The 14,727-nt window shown below is 43.7% G+C and overlaps 1 protein-coding gene across 3 annotated transcripts; it reads right to left on the bottom strand.

Annotated features, from left to right (window-relative positions):
* Window positions 1-1,447: 1,447 nt before the first annotated feature.
* LOC121076536 (AKT interacting protein) lies at window positions 1,448-14,500 on the bottom strand. Of its 3 annotated transcripts, none has more exons than XM_040570931.1 (10): window positions 14,419-14,500; window positions 10,021-10,134; window positions 8,584-8,789; window positions 6,573-6,637; window positions 6,386-6,486; window positions 4,992-5,080; window positions 4,820-4,918; window positions 4,498-4,605; window positions 4,039-4,099; window positions 1,448-2,380 (listed from the first exon to the last, which is right to left on the bottom strand). In XM_040570931.1, exons 2-10 carry the CDS (start codon window positions 10,060-10,062, stop codon window positions 2,270-2,272), a joined length of 882 nt encoding a protein of 293 aa, XP_040426865.1. In that variant the 5' UTR covers window positions 10,063-10,134; window positions 14,419-14,500; the 3' UTR covers window positions 1,448-2,269. The 3 variants fall into 3 exon arrangements, with proteins under 3 accessions (XP_040426865.1, XP_040426864.1, XP_040426866.1); XM_040570930.1 differs by lacking the exon at window positions 14,419-14,500 and adding an exon at window positions 14,283-14,333; XM_040570932.1 differs by lacking the exon at window positions 14,419-14,500 and adding an exon at window positions 14,283-14,333 and having other exon boundaries at window positions 1,448-2,377.
* Window positions 14,501-14,727: the final 227 nt, after the last annotated feature.

Below are 14,727 nucleotides of genomic sequence, written 5' to 3'. Positions count from 1 at the left end.
GCAGGAGGCTGACTCCCCCTTACTGCCTCCCACCCTCTCCCAGGAACAGAGCAGCACGTTGGTCACTCACCCTTTTCCGTGAGGGGCGGACGCGGCCTCCAGCCTCTCCAGCGAAGATCCCAGGGAGACAGGAGCAGGGCTGTGCCTGGTGGGGAAGCCAGGAGCCTCCCGGGGCTGCCAGGGGCCAGCCTGGCCCAGGAGACACCGGGGTGCCATCAGTGCAGCTGAAGGGGAGTGCTCGCAGGATTTTCAGTATGGTTGGAACACCACTTTCAATAGTTTACAATAAAAGAAAACCAAACGCAGAACGCAGTGCATTTAAAGCCAATAAATATGTGTCAGTTGGCTGTCCTCATTTACATGACCATTTACATAGATCTGCACCTCATGCAAAGAGGAACCAACAGCTTTCAGAGAGCTGCATACACGTTCAGTTGCACGTACCTTTTTCAGAAGCACCTGGTTGGTAACTCAGGCTTTGAGTTCTTCCTACTTTAACCTCAAATTTGTTTAGCAAAGAGCCACTCTAAATTGTATTTCTCTTCCTACGAGTATCAATGGAAGTACTAAATTTCAGAAAGAACCTAGGCCCTGTAACAGACCCTCTCTATGACGATGGAAATTGAAGGAAGAGCAGCCCCACAGAATGCACCTTTAGATACACTTTGTTGCCTTAAGAGGCCTGCTGTTCTCCACATACCCCCTGTACTCTTCATCTGAACAGGAATTCCAGCACTACTGGCATCACTCCAGGCAGCCCCAGGAAACCACTGCATCCCAAAGGCAGAAACTTTAAAAGGTATAAAGCACCATCATGCATTAAGGCTTCAGCATTACCTGAAGGAGAATAATTACTTAATTCATACAACACTATAGAAACCATGCAAGTCACCCTTATCAGCACATTAAGTTAATCGTTTGGTATATTATAACATATTACTTGTGAGTTCATCGTACCTTTCCTTAAAAGCTACGGATTTGTTCTCAAAAATTAGAAAGCCTGTTATAGGACAAGCGGATTTAGCTTCTGTCAGACAAAAACAACAAAGAAAAACAAAAGCTCGCATCTTATTTATACATGAAGTCACCGGTACTTGTTTCTTGCACTAATGCCACCAGCACAGGTATGAGGAGTCAAAGGAAAAGCAGGCCAGCTGTAAAAGGCTGGCATCACAAGTTCTGAAGCTAAAAGAAAATCCTGTTAGACAAGAATAAGACATTTTGCTGGGTTATGATGCTAGGAAGACTCTTGTGGAAACAAAAAGACTGTCCTAAGCTCACACCGGCTTTAGAAAGGTTTTCCTAGATGTGGAACCAAACCACGTTTAACCAGTCTCTTCAGAACGTAACAGGATGCCTACAAATACTCATGCAGCCAGGTGCTTCCATTCCAGTGCCAGTCTTTGCTAAGTGTCTAGAGTATAGATGAACAGAGGGACAAAAGCAAGATCATAATTTCTTTTTATTTTCTTAAGGTGTCACTATTAACACACATTAGTCGAGCTATCCTAGTAATCCCTACAGTGTAGCCACCTAGGGAATCTAAAATCATCTAAGGTTTTATTAGCTCAAGAGACCACCGTTAAAAGCTTGGATTTTAGTGTTTACGTAATAAAAGTCTACTAAGCCTGACATTCTGCTTTCACCCCGTCAGACTAATGTGTGCTTTAGTGACAACATCCATTTACAAATCAATAATACATCATACACTGAGTATCATCCTCAGCTTTACCTCTGGAAAGTGCTAAATGGAGTCATTGAACCATCTATTTACAATTTCAAATCCTAACATATTTACAATAGAAACCGAAGTATTTAAAACCATTAAATATAGTGTTTAACTCTGCTATATTAGTTTACATGAACACAGCTTACCTCTGGCATCATATTTCCTGCTAATATTTCTGCCAGCAATTTAAGATTTAGAAAAAAAAACTGCTATTCCTGGAGGGAAAAAATAAAAGCTTAAAAACCAACCCAAAACCTCCAGGCATTTCGGAGCCCTGAGGAATTACCCACCCTAGACAGTCTTCAGGTAGAAGTACTGCAGCGTTCAGAGATGCTTCCAAACTCCAGGCAAGCCTTTAAAACCTAATGCATATGTAAAACATTGAGTCAGTAATCCATCAAGCAGGTTTACTGGAGTCACTGCTACCGTTCAGTTTTTGCTAATCCATAGTCAAGAAAGAAACTGCTGCTTTGCTGTTTCTCCCTCCATTACATTCCCTCCACCCACAGAAAGTGTTGCGTGCACCACAGTCCAAAAGAGCTAGGTAGGCATTGTCTTCTCTTCTTTGCTGAAAGGCTGAACTGAGCCAGGCTTGACCCATGAGAGGCCAGAAACATGCATGCTTTTGCAGTGCTGATCTTCTGGCTTCTTCTAGGTAGAAGGAAATTAAAGTCAGAATTATTAGGTACCCCAAACTCTCTTACGTCCTTTCCCACCCATTTTAAGTTTGGCAAATACAAGCAAAAAAGAGGTATCGTTTCCTCTCCTCAAAGAGAAACAAAATTAAGTCTATTGCTTTAATTTCTCTGGATGCGCATGGCTTCTGTAGAACTACCCTGACACCACAGGAGAGGTTTAATGTCTTAGTTCACATATTGCTACTCCATTATACTGTAAAGATTAACAGATACTCTTTGGATAGAGCATTTTGATTGGAGACCATAGCCCAGCACCACTGCACTGCTATTTGCCAATTTTTTTGGTTCTACAGAAAGAAGAGTCAATCCAAATCAAAACATGTCAGCCATTAGCTCGACACTAACAGCTCCAGCGGCACAGGAATTACAAGGACAATAACCAAATGAGCCAGGGCTGCAGCAGAAGGGAGAGAGAGAACGCAGGACTTGGGAACTTTCTTTTACAGGGAAGGAAAAGTAGATTCTCAGCTACACTGATGTTTTGGAACAAGTCTCCTAAGCCATGGAAATCAGGCTATTCTTGCTATCAACGAACTACTCCAACACCTAAAGTGCCATACGTGCAATAACTAAAACATTCAGAGTGCATCTCCCTGCCAGTCCAACAAGGCCACCAGCCACCATTTCACAATCCTGAGGCACTGTGAATGGAATGACTTGTCACGCCACTCAGGGCAGACTCAGAACTGCTGTTTGCCAGCTCTCGTTTAGTGCAAAGAATCATTTGAAAGATAAAAATAATAAATTCATTGACGGGGACAGTATGTTTTCAGAGAATATTTTTAAAGCCTTAAGTTGTTCAGAATGAAGGCTCATTCCATTTGGATCTATTTCCAAGAAAGACAAGAAAACCTCTTCTACCCTCTGGTCCTGTGTGCGTTTATATGCTCAAAAGTCATTAGATAGTTATCATCACTACTTCAGCTCCAGCATAGATAAAGGGCCGTTGTCTGAGTGTTACTGCCCCTTGACATTACAAATATCAAAGGTATTGCTCAGGTGAAAGCTGTCACAAACCGTAACATTCTTGCTCTATCAGAGTGCTTTGTGATAGAAGCAACTGTAAGCAGCCTTTGATTGGCGGACAGTGCCTTACTTGAAAACAGTAGCATTAGAAACGTTAGCAAGGTACTCTGCTTGTGCTGCTTGAAAGGTTTTCAACCAGAAGAAAGCCTTCAAGTTTTGATTAAATAATTAAACATCTTTCAACAACAGAGAAGAACAAAGGTGGGGATTGTCAGGTTATGCAGCACTACTGACCGTGACAAATGCAGGACAAGCTAAAAAGGCACTCAGCAAATCTCTCCTTTCTCCTTCTTCCCTCCCCTTCTATCTCCAAACAAAAAATCTGCCAAATTTGCCAACAATTGTACTCAGTCTAACAAAGCTTTCTAGTTGGTTGAACAATTAATTGCTTAACACACTGAAGTTAGAACAGTAACATAACTGCTCAGTTAGGACTCCAGTTCAGTTTCATCACGTCTGCAGATACAGAAAAGGAGTGGGGTAAGGTCTGCCTAGTATGTGCTCATCTCAAAGAGATATGGAACCTTTCTTGCCTTTTCAAGCAACAAGCCCTTTTTATAGTCAGAATCAGGACTTTGCGCATACCTTCAGAGTCAACATCTTCTCTCTGGCTTCATCGTGTACAGCTGGATTCCAAGGAGAAAAACTATGGAGAAAGTATAGTTCTCTCTTACCACACATTTTTGGAAACTAAAGCACAAAGCAGCAGTACAGCAAAACGCAGCAGTTTTCCTTGGTCTAGTTTGCTGAATTTAAAGTCAACTACAAATCTGAGTTTTCAGTGTTAAAACATACACTTCTTAAGAACTTAATTCACAGTGTCATGGATCTTTTCAGCATTAAATACAGTGTCTCATTATTTAAGATTTACTCAATATTACACAGAAGGAAATGAGCACAGGAATAATCAAGGTACTTACAAGCATACAAAACAAAAGGACAGCCTACTTTAATCTATTTGCAGGGAAAGGCTTCAAATAAAAAATGATACCAAAACTTGTTCTCAAAACATTATGACGTGGTGAATTTGCTCGTAGTACTTACACGATTGCATAGGGATCCTCTATTTTGGGCTGATCAAATAAGTGACTGCTGCATAGTTTGACGCTGTCCACCACTTTACTTTTGAACAGCTGAATATCTTTTTCATACCTACAACAGAGAAATAAGTGATGTCACTTAACTGCAAAGAGGCACAGGTTTGCTCTGGAAGCACAGACAGACTTGGCAAAGCCTCAAATTCAGTTTCTACTGCAACTAGCTCCAGAGCTAGTTAATCATGATTTGATTGTACAGATCTTGTTTCTACACTTCTACGCAAAAAGTCTCTTAAGAGGCTATGTCTATAAACACAGAAGATACTTACAGCACTGCAGCCTCAGGGTTCAGAGGACTAGTTGTGTCAATCTTGTAGAAGACTCTGCGAGCATACATTAGTACTTGCCATATGTGATTATGATTTCGCCTAAAAAGAACAAAACACGGTGAAGAAAGTAAAGAGCCTCTTTCAAGCTACTTATCAAAATGTTACCACTAACCTCCATTTTGCAAACGCTCTTTTCACATCCAGTTCACCAGACATGGGATCTACTAGCGGATGGAAGACAGGCAGATCAAAAACCAAGCGCTGAGTTAGAAAAAAGAAGAATCCTAAGGTTAAAACTATTGGGTGAAGGTTTTTCGGTGGTTGTTTGTTTGTTTTGGTCAGTCAGATGTTGCTTCCAAATACTAAGCAACTGGTACTGGATAACAGGAAAACACCCTGAAGTGATTTATAGCAACTGTGAAACTGTAACCCAACATACCCAGGCTACATGCAGGGTCTTGTCCTCTTTCATGCTCATTACCAAATCAGGAAACTAATCCTGTGTGCCAACACAGGTAATATCAGATAAGATCAGATTAAAGCCAAAAACAACCCTCAGCTATTTGCGACTGAAAGCTTTTTAAATACTTGAGCTACAAGCAATTTTTTTTTTATCCTACATATTTTTAAGTAAACTGTGATGACACCATGGTGTCTTCAGCTCTGCACAGTTAGTTTCCTCTGGCATTTGTGTGCTGCTCCAAAAGAAAAATATTTTAACACGGTTTGAAAGCCCCATGCTAGTAAAATAATTATGGATATACGAGAGGCTTATGAGTTTCTTTAAAATCTTTTCAAGATACTGATTCCTACTAATTCTGTCCTTTTAAAGGTGATAGCTTCACACAAAACTTGACACCAAGCAGACAGCTTCCTGACATAGCAACTCCTTCTCAGCTACAGCAGCTCCATACACCCACCCCCAACCTTCCTGTTAAAGAAATCTGGCCAAGAGGGCCGGATGCTCTGCTCTGGAAAGAGTCAGATTGCCACATGTGCGTTTTTGTTTTGATGGGGATTTTTTTGTTTGTTTTTTTAAACAGGAATGTAATAACTTGTATTCTTTTCCCTAGAGGGGAAAAAGAAAAAGTGACACCAGACTATCTATTCCCTTTCCCTCTATTATACCAACTTTCAACTCAAGTTCTTAGTTCTTTGTTTCAATGCATTTTAAAACAGACACAGGCAAGAAATTCTGCAGTGCTGTGGCAAGCACAGCACAAGTGCCTGCATTTTATGTTCCATTATAGTGTCCAAACTCTGAGTAGCCTAAGTGCTTCAGATCAAGTGTTGTGGTAAAGAACTGGTTGATTACTTGAATACTCTAATTAATCTAACCTCATAGAATTCACTCTACACCAGTCTCAGTAATCAGAGCAACAACTTCCTTCCACAGACATTAGGGAATATGTACAAGATGGCTCACAAACATGCCCAGCCAACTGAACAAAACTAGAACAAAACTAGTTCAATGAAATGAGAAGCTAACTGGTGTATTAGCTTTAACAGGAAGCCATACTTAGAGCACCAGAAAACCCCAAAACACACACAACCATGTCCACTTACCGGGCAGTCTCCATCTGGGTAGTTATCAGGAATATAGACAGTAAATTTAAACACACCATCCTGGTAGAGCCCATGTCTTATGAATATTACTCCAAACCACACTGCAAGTGAGAAAGTTTTCTTGAGAAATTGGAAGAATTTAAAAACAAGTATGTATTAAAATTTTAAAAGTTAAGTTTAAACTTACTTAATGCTGATCTGTAAGATGGCTGCACGTAGACACCTGGCAATTTCTGCTTAACAACCAAGGTACTGCAATTAGAATCAGTATTTAGAATAGCTCCACAACTACATTAAACCTACAGCAAGCTGGCAGCAGTAAAACCAGAACGTACGGCCAGTAGTTTAACAGGAGACTTCTTCCACAAACTTATACTCAATTCTCAAGGGCAGATTGCTCAGAGAAGGAGGCGGCAGATAACTAGCAAAACCATATACTTTCACTCTGCTTTTCCTAGCTCTCCACTTAAGAAGCTACGAAGAGGAAATATTATTTCTCCTGAGAAAACCGTAAGCAGAGAAATAGAAATAACTTCCCCAGAAGATGCATTTAATGCTTGTCAGCACTGTGTGATTTCCACTTTTCTACTGAATTCCCAGTTTCAAAGTAAAGAGTAAAAAAAGGAATGCAATTAAATCTTTTTGAACATAGGCTTGCATTCAATTCCAGTTAATGCTGAAAGTTTACCAAACCTTTAATTTTAAACAATTTTTCAGTTTTAGATAAGACTATGCTGCAGGTCAACGAGGAATCCTACTGGCAAGTGACCAAACAAAGTAACAGAGAACAGAAAGGACAGGCTGGATATATTAGAAATCTAGGTCAAGTGATTACAGCATCTCATTAACAGTAGGAACCAACACATTTTTCTAAATTTGCACTTATTTGGTAATTCATTTCTTGTAAAGATGATCAAATCATCTTCAGTTACTTCAGTCATCAATGACCCTTGAATTAAGAAAACGTTTTCTCCCTCTTTCCTTTATCCTTTAGGAAGCTCCATTTGATAAATGACAGTACTGCGGAGGAAAAGTGTGCTACTTTTACTATTTTTCAAATTAATGAACACAAGAACTTCCTTCTAAGTCCAATCAGCTACAATTGTAAGGTATGCGGATTCTACTGAATACCGTAAATGATAAGCTGAAATACTCACTTCATATATTTTCCAGTTAGATAGCAATATAGGCCCATTAAATTAAACTCAGCATGCTTGCGCTAGTAAACAATAATCTTAAAGAAAAGCATTAACACATCTCTCTGCTAACTATTTCCATACTGTACGTGAATTTGTTAAACAAGAGGAATACAAAGTATTCTGCATGCTGCAGAAGAAAGACATTTTTCTTGAATTAAAAGTCAGAATCAGTCACCTGAACAACACATTTTACGTTTAGAGAGTTCTCACTTTCAACTTAATGGTTACATGCAAGATCTGAAGCTCAGTATTGCATCAGGACTCCAGGGACTTCGTTCCAAAAGGCACTGCATACTTGAGAATCCAATACGTCTACTACTGACAAAGTCTCTCCAGCTTTATGGCATAAAACAGTCTAAGTAACTTCATATAACTGGTAAGTTTTGCAGACACACAGATTTGTGTGCTCCCACAGCACTCTGCACATCACTAGACTAGATCAAATGCAACTGATCAAACTGATCCAACAAAAACTCTTTAAATTGCAGTGACTCCTCCCTCTCAAGCACCACTAAAGACAGGAAGACACACAGCCCTCCTAATATCCATTTAATAAGCACTTTCAAGTGTCCCACATCCTAAGTCCATTATACAATGCCCTACCTTCATAACCATCTTCCTACTAAACATCTGCTGGCTTCTGTTTTATTGATTGTTTAAAAAATTAGGTATTTCTGGCCAAAACACTATGAGGATAAGTGGTCAGGTAGACCAGTTTTGGTAGACTAAAAATGTTTTTACTTGAAGACTGAGAAATACAAAAATTCAGAAAATCACATCTAAACACAGCCCTTACAATTTCATCCCTTCTCCTCTGCCACCTCAAGAGGCGGAGGTTGCTGCTCCAGAAGAAGAATTTAGTGTAGCACAGAGTTTTACTGCATTCTTTAGGGACTGCGGCAGAGACACCACACAAGCACTAGATCCCTACCAGTTATTTTTTCACTGGAGCATATACGCAGTAACCTATAAGAGAAAAAAAAAATAGTGAAAACCCACAATTCTGCTAGGAGGGAATACTCCAAATAAAAAGGCCCATAAGAAGCATGTGTTCCATTTGTCGACTGGGACGATGCGGCAGGGGAGGCAGGCTTGGTTATTGGCACAGCGTTCTTTGGAATAGAAGGTAACTGTTTCTTTGTAGAGGTTCGTGGAGGACTGGTTCTCAGCTCTCCAGTCAAAGTTTTCTCTTCAGCTTCAGGTCTCTGTTAGATTAAAACAGAACCACGACATTAGAGGTTGGAATTCAAAGTATTTAACATAGGAACATATTTTAACACAGGCTTAAACCTGCCCTTAGTAATTACAAGTTTGGCCAATGAAACTCGTCTTGGGTTTTGATGTTCTGTTTTTTTTTGGAGCGATCTTCTTGGGTTTTGTTATGTTTTTACATAAACTTCTATTCAATCAAACCTAGCCTACAAGTGCAAAAGCAATCAAGGCTAGATTGGAAATCTGCAGATTAGGACACAGAGGTTTGTACTTATTTAGAAACTAAAACCAGGTAATATATACCATCAGCTTAAAGTCAGGCTATTTCCAGCACATAGCGCATCAAGGTAAGGCACTTCCACTAACGCACATCCTCACGTTCTAGACTTCAAAGAGTCTCTGAGAAGTACCGTAGTAAATCTGAGAAGAAATCAAAACTTTCTACAGAAAACTTAGCACAGGTAGGAAGTGAAATATGCGAAGACAAACATCCCACTTGGCACTGATCACGCAGCCTGTTCCCGCTGTGGGAGAATCACTGGTTGACAGTGACATCGAGCCCATGTTAAATAATTTTGCTCTAACAACCTTTTTATGCCTCTGTTGTTTCACATATATACACACACAGATTGTTCTACTTAGTGGGTCACTGCTACGCTGCTAGAGATCACTGTTAGGTACAGACCTCAAAATCATTCCGCAGGCTGCCAGGACAAACCTGCAGGTTACAGACCTGTGACTAGGCTGTGCTGATTACAGGCACGATTTAGGGGACAGCGTTTTGAAATGCTTGAGACTTGGACTAGTAGCAATACCTATGCCTTGAGCACCATCAACCAAGTTATAGAATTTTCTCTAGTAATGGAAACCTGAGAAGTAAATAAACTTAGAAGTGCTGTGCTTTTAGACACAGTCTCATGTAGCAAGTAACAGCATTAGATATGCAGTTTTGTCAGTACCCACTGCACATGCAATACCTGTCTAAAGTCTACTTAAGACAGTAAAAAATGTCATAAGCAGCAAGACCTTCAACTATTTGCACACATTTGTCTTTCCTACTTGAAAATGCTTCAGATAAGACGAGTCATTGCAGTGAGTTCTGGAGAAGACTCCGTTCACAGGCACATTCCAATTACTGCAAGTCACAGCCAGCTGACCCTTTTATTGAAGGCGATCCCAGCCCTCAGGATTTAACACCTTAGAGCACCCACTCATTATATCTACCTTGCGCACAGAACTTGTAGACATGCTCCAGAAAGGGTTCATAACGTGTATTCCAAATAAAGGACTGCAATTTTTCAATGTCTTCGGTTTCGTCAGGCTTCTCTGGTTTATACCCTAAAAATACACAGAATGAGTGTGCATCCTTACAGATAAACAGGACTCAATATATAAATAGGATTCAGATCTAATTTTGCATCCAGCTTTATATTCCTGTAAAAGAAGAGACCTTCTTGTAGTTAAGATCAACAGTAGCTAAAATTGCCAGAGCTCTATTATTTATTAGACTCCAGGACAATACTATAGCTGCCTACAAAATATTTTTGCACTTGAATGCCTCCCTTCTTTCTGCTAAAACAATATTCTGAGAAAGACTCTGCATTATATTCTTTGTCTTGCCAACTGCCAAAAAGACCACTATCGGCTCAGCACAGTCAATAAAGATCCTCTAAACACACAAATGCTAAAAGTTATCACTTCAGCATTCACATCCAGCATCGGACAGCTCTACAATAGCGCACTCTCGCACCATGGCCAAGGGCTGTCCCTTGCATACACTGCACACTCTGCAGGTTTCGGAGGCACTCCAGCTTGAAAAATCACTGCCATTCCCAGGGCACGAGATGATCCTCCCATTGAGCCTGCATTACGTATGTGTCATTCTGCTTTCATCTGCATTGGTGCCCTGCCAGGAACAGACAAAGCCACAGAACACAGAAGATTTTCTGTAGCTATTTAATGGGCTCATTATGAGCGCTAAGCTTAATGCTCATTAGATCAGCAGTTCAATTACAAGGACTTCAGCAGTATTTGGAGTTTCGGTGTTTTGTCTACTGTTCAAGCCATTCGCACAGCTCCCCTTCGGGTATAAACTCCAGAAGTCTTTTTTTTTTTTTTTCCCTCTCAAAAAAAAAGTCTTGTTATTGTTTGTGCAAGAGCTCTCTCGCCTACACCACCTTGTTTGGCACTGCCTGTTTCCTCTACTCCTTTTTTTTTTTTTTTTTTAAACTCCAGTCCTCCTGGTTTCCAATATTCCACCTCCCACCCCACCCTTTCTCACTACAGTAAGTTTTGAGACAGCACACTTTGCTTGATTTCTTTAATATGGAATCATAAAAACACTGACCAAGACAATTCAGAGGATGGGAGAAATAAAGACAGGACAGCACAAGTTATATTGTGGTCAACACCAAGTGTTTTCTACAGCAAACAAGTCACCACCACCTGTTCACACACGGCTTTGAACAGTTTATAGAGAAAATGATAACATTAAGATCCAAACTCTTCCTAAGACAATCAAAGCTAATCTTGTTAAAAGAAAAAAAGAATTAAGCCAGACTATTTATCAGAAAAAAGCATCCTAGCAGTGCAAATGTTTAAAAGAAACTCCAATATCAAATTCCAGTTATCTAACTACAGCCATCTAGATACAGAGCAGCCCAGTATTAAAAAAATGCAAGCACCATTCAGGAAAGTGATAAAAATTAATTCAGTCTCCCAGCCCCAAACCATTTCAGGCAAACATTCCAGGACACAATTTCTCCAGATATTTTTCCTCTTCAGCAGCCAGAGAGCCGCATTGCTCTGAGCCAGCAAAAACAGAGGGGCAGAGCAGGGGCACACTCTTGGACAGCAGTGGGACAGCAAATGTCTTCACCTTTCCCCACCCCCTGTCTGGAAGGCAGAGCCCTGCCAGAGGGACATGCCACAGGCCCTTCCTCTTACCCAAAACCCAGCCAGACTACAAGAGCGAGATGCTTGGCTACCAGAAGACAAGACATTTCCTCAGGGACCTTCAGTGTGACCCGAGGGTGGAGGAACTGACGCCAGAGCGCCCGAGCACTCGGCTTTGACAAGAGCAAACTGCTGGGAGCTGCGGTGCAGGTCTGAAAACAATTAGCTGGAACCTGGAGTGATTACTTTATGGGTTTGGGTTTTTTTTTCTTTATGGGTTTGTTTTTTTTTTTTTTTTTTTTCCTTTGAGGACTAGCATAAACTGCACTATTCCAGAACAAGAGCTGAGACACGAGCTGAACAGGACACAGAACGAGGTATGTACATAAAGAACAGCCCAACCTACTACCAGCAAGACAGGAACTGATCTAGAAGCGTGATAACTGCTGCTAGATGGAGTTCAGTCACCGACTCCACCTTTCAGAAAGCAGCCATACGTGCTCAGTACGCTCACAGCTTTGCTGAAACGCTTTGCATTATAGAGATGCCTATTTACAAGCTATTAAGAACCAGTTTCATCTCCAAATAAAGCATTACTTTAGCCCTAGTTAGAATACAGAATAACTTCCAGAGATGATCCAGCACAGAGATCCTTTAGCCAGCTGTGCCCCAGTAATAAGCGATACACAGCGTTTCCCTTAACATGTTAAATTGCCCTCAGCCTCGCCTGTTAAGATCCTATGTATGATGGAGAATTGGTGGCCTTGGAGTGCCAGCCTCCCACACAGTCACTGAAAAAGCCTTTCAAGGTGTTTCAAAGTTGGTTTCTTTTGAATCATGCTCACTCTTTCTAGCTATGCTATACAGGAGCTGAGCATGGTATCAGCACAAGAAACCTGGCCTGTAACTGCTTATGCTCTCTAGGTCCTGCACCTAAAAATTTACTACCCTAGATTAATCACAAATCATTACAAATAAAAATTAAAACAATAAGCTATCGGCATGTTTCAGTTGGACTGGTGATCCTACTTCCCACCATGGAGAAGGTTTACAGCTGCCACAGGAGTGAAATCCCAACATCATTCAGAGATGGTTCTAGACAGTTTAGTCAGTCAGTGTCACTCTGGCTACAGCGCCTTCCACGAGGGTACCTGCTGCTAAGGCACTCTGTGGGGCTGCCCCTACCGACAGCACCAGCCTCCCAGCAGAGCCCAATGCACTGGTTTTCCTCATTTTATGAGGAAGGAATAAACACCTTCAGAATCATCACCCAGGCTCCTCTCACTTCATCACCACTTACAGTGCCTCATCCAAAGAGAGGCTCAGCGGCGTGCTGCTCAGCAATACCTTCTGCTGATTTCTGCTGCTTCAGGAGCCGAGCATGACAGCTACACTCCTGAGCTGCCCTCCTCACCCGGGCCTTTTATCAACACGTATCTTTTTCTCTAGTATTTTCCTTCTGGTAAAACAATATTAAAAAAAATAAAGAAGGTGAAGAAATGCTATTTCAAATGCTGCTTCTTGGTAAGGCTTTCTGACTTTTATAGAAAGCACTTGCACTGTGGAAGTCCTCCTGTAGCTGGCCCAAGCCACCTGCTGCCACAAGGACAACCCTACGCTGATGTCCCCCAGCACCATACGGGGTCACCGTGCGTGAGGGCAGGCAGAGCGCAGCTTGCATGGAACTTTGTCAGTACTATAAAATAGCTCAAGAACAATGAGGGAACAAAAAGCACAGTTTTAGGCGCTTGGCTTTTGCACATTTTCATTTGCTGCACTGGATAGTTGTTAAGGACTCCTGCCATTGCTTATGCCTGTTGGACCATGTGTCGTGTTCTCTGCCCAACATCAGCGGGGTCATTAGATCACAGAGCCGTTAGGGTTGGAGCGGCCCTCTGAGATCACCTGGCCCAATCACCCCCCACCACCAATGTCACCACCAAACCATGTCCGTGAGTACCAGGCCCAACCTCTCCTTGAACACCCCCGGGGACGGTGCCGCCACCACCTCCCTGGACAACCCGTCCCAACGCCTGACTGCTCTTTCTGAGCAGAAACGTCTCCTCATTTCCAACCCGAGCCTCCCCTGGCACAACTTGAGGCCGTTCCCTCTGGTCCTATCACTGCTTATCTGTGAGAACAGGCTGACCCCCAGCCCCCCACAGCTCCCCGTCAGGCAGCAGCAGAGAGCGGTGAGGTCTGCCCCGAGCCCCCCCGTCCCCAGGCCGCCCCCGGTCCCTCGGCCCGGTTCCCTCCGGCTCCTCACAGGCCCCGCGCCAGGCGGACGCCCCAGGGCGTTGCAGCAGCCCCGCGGAGCTCGCCCTGCCCGCCGGGGCTCTCTCGCCGCGCCCCGCGCAGCACAGAGCCCCGAGGGGACTCGCACCACGGCCACACGCGCACCGTGCCGCACTCACGCCGTGAGGCAGTCACCGCCCCTCAGAGCCCCCCCGCCTCACCGCCCCCCCCCCCGCCCACAGAGCTGAGGCCGCGGGGAGCCCCGGCCCCGCTCGCCACCCCCCCCCTCCTGCGGCAAAAACGGGCTGAAGAAGAGGGAAATCGGTTAAAAGCCGCGCGCCCCGCCGGGCCCTCACCGCGCCCCGGCCGCGCCGCTCCCCGCCGCCCAGGCCCCGCCGCCGCCGCCCCCCTTTAAGCCCGCCCCTCGGCCTCGCGCAGCCAGGCCCGGCCCCGCGGTCGGCCAATCGCCGGCCCCCGGCACTGTGTCGTCACCGCGGGGCGGGGAGAAGCGGGGGAAGGCGGCCAACGGGGGCCGCCGGGCGCTGCGTGAGGTAATGAGGGCGACTTCGCTCCCGGCAGCGGGTGGGGATGGAGGGTGCCGCGATATACGCCCTCGCGAAGGGGATCGGTCCGAGCGGCTGTCCGTCTAGGGCGGGCGGGCCAATGGGACAGGGGTGACGCACCTGTCAGTCCCCAGGAAGAGAGAGGCGGGGCCGGGTCTGAGAAACGGGAACCTCTCCCATTGGGCGGCGGGGCGGAGCGGGGAGAGATGCGATTGGCGGGCGCGGGGCGGGCCCGGCT

This window comes from Cygnus olor, chromosome 12 (assembly GCF_009769625.2).
Source record: "Cygnus olor isolate bCygOlo1 chromosome 12, bCygOlo1.pri.v2, whole genome shotgun sequence".
NCBI classification, from domain to species: domain Eukaryota; kingdom Metazoa; phylum Chordata; class Aves; order Anseriformes; family Anatidae; genus Cygnus; species Cygnus olor.
The sequence above is the reverse complement of the archived record's forward strand: the minus strand, read 5'-3'. Positions and strand labels throughout refer to the sequence as shown.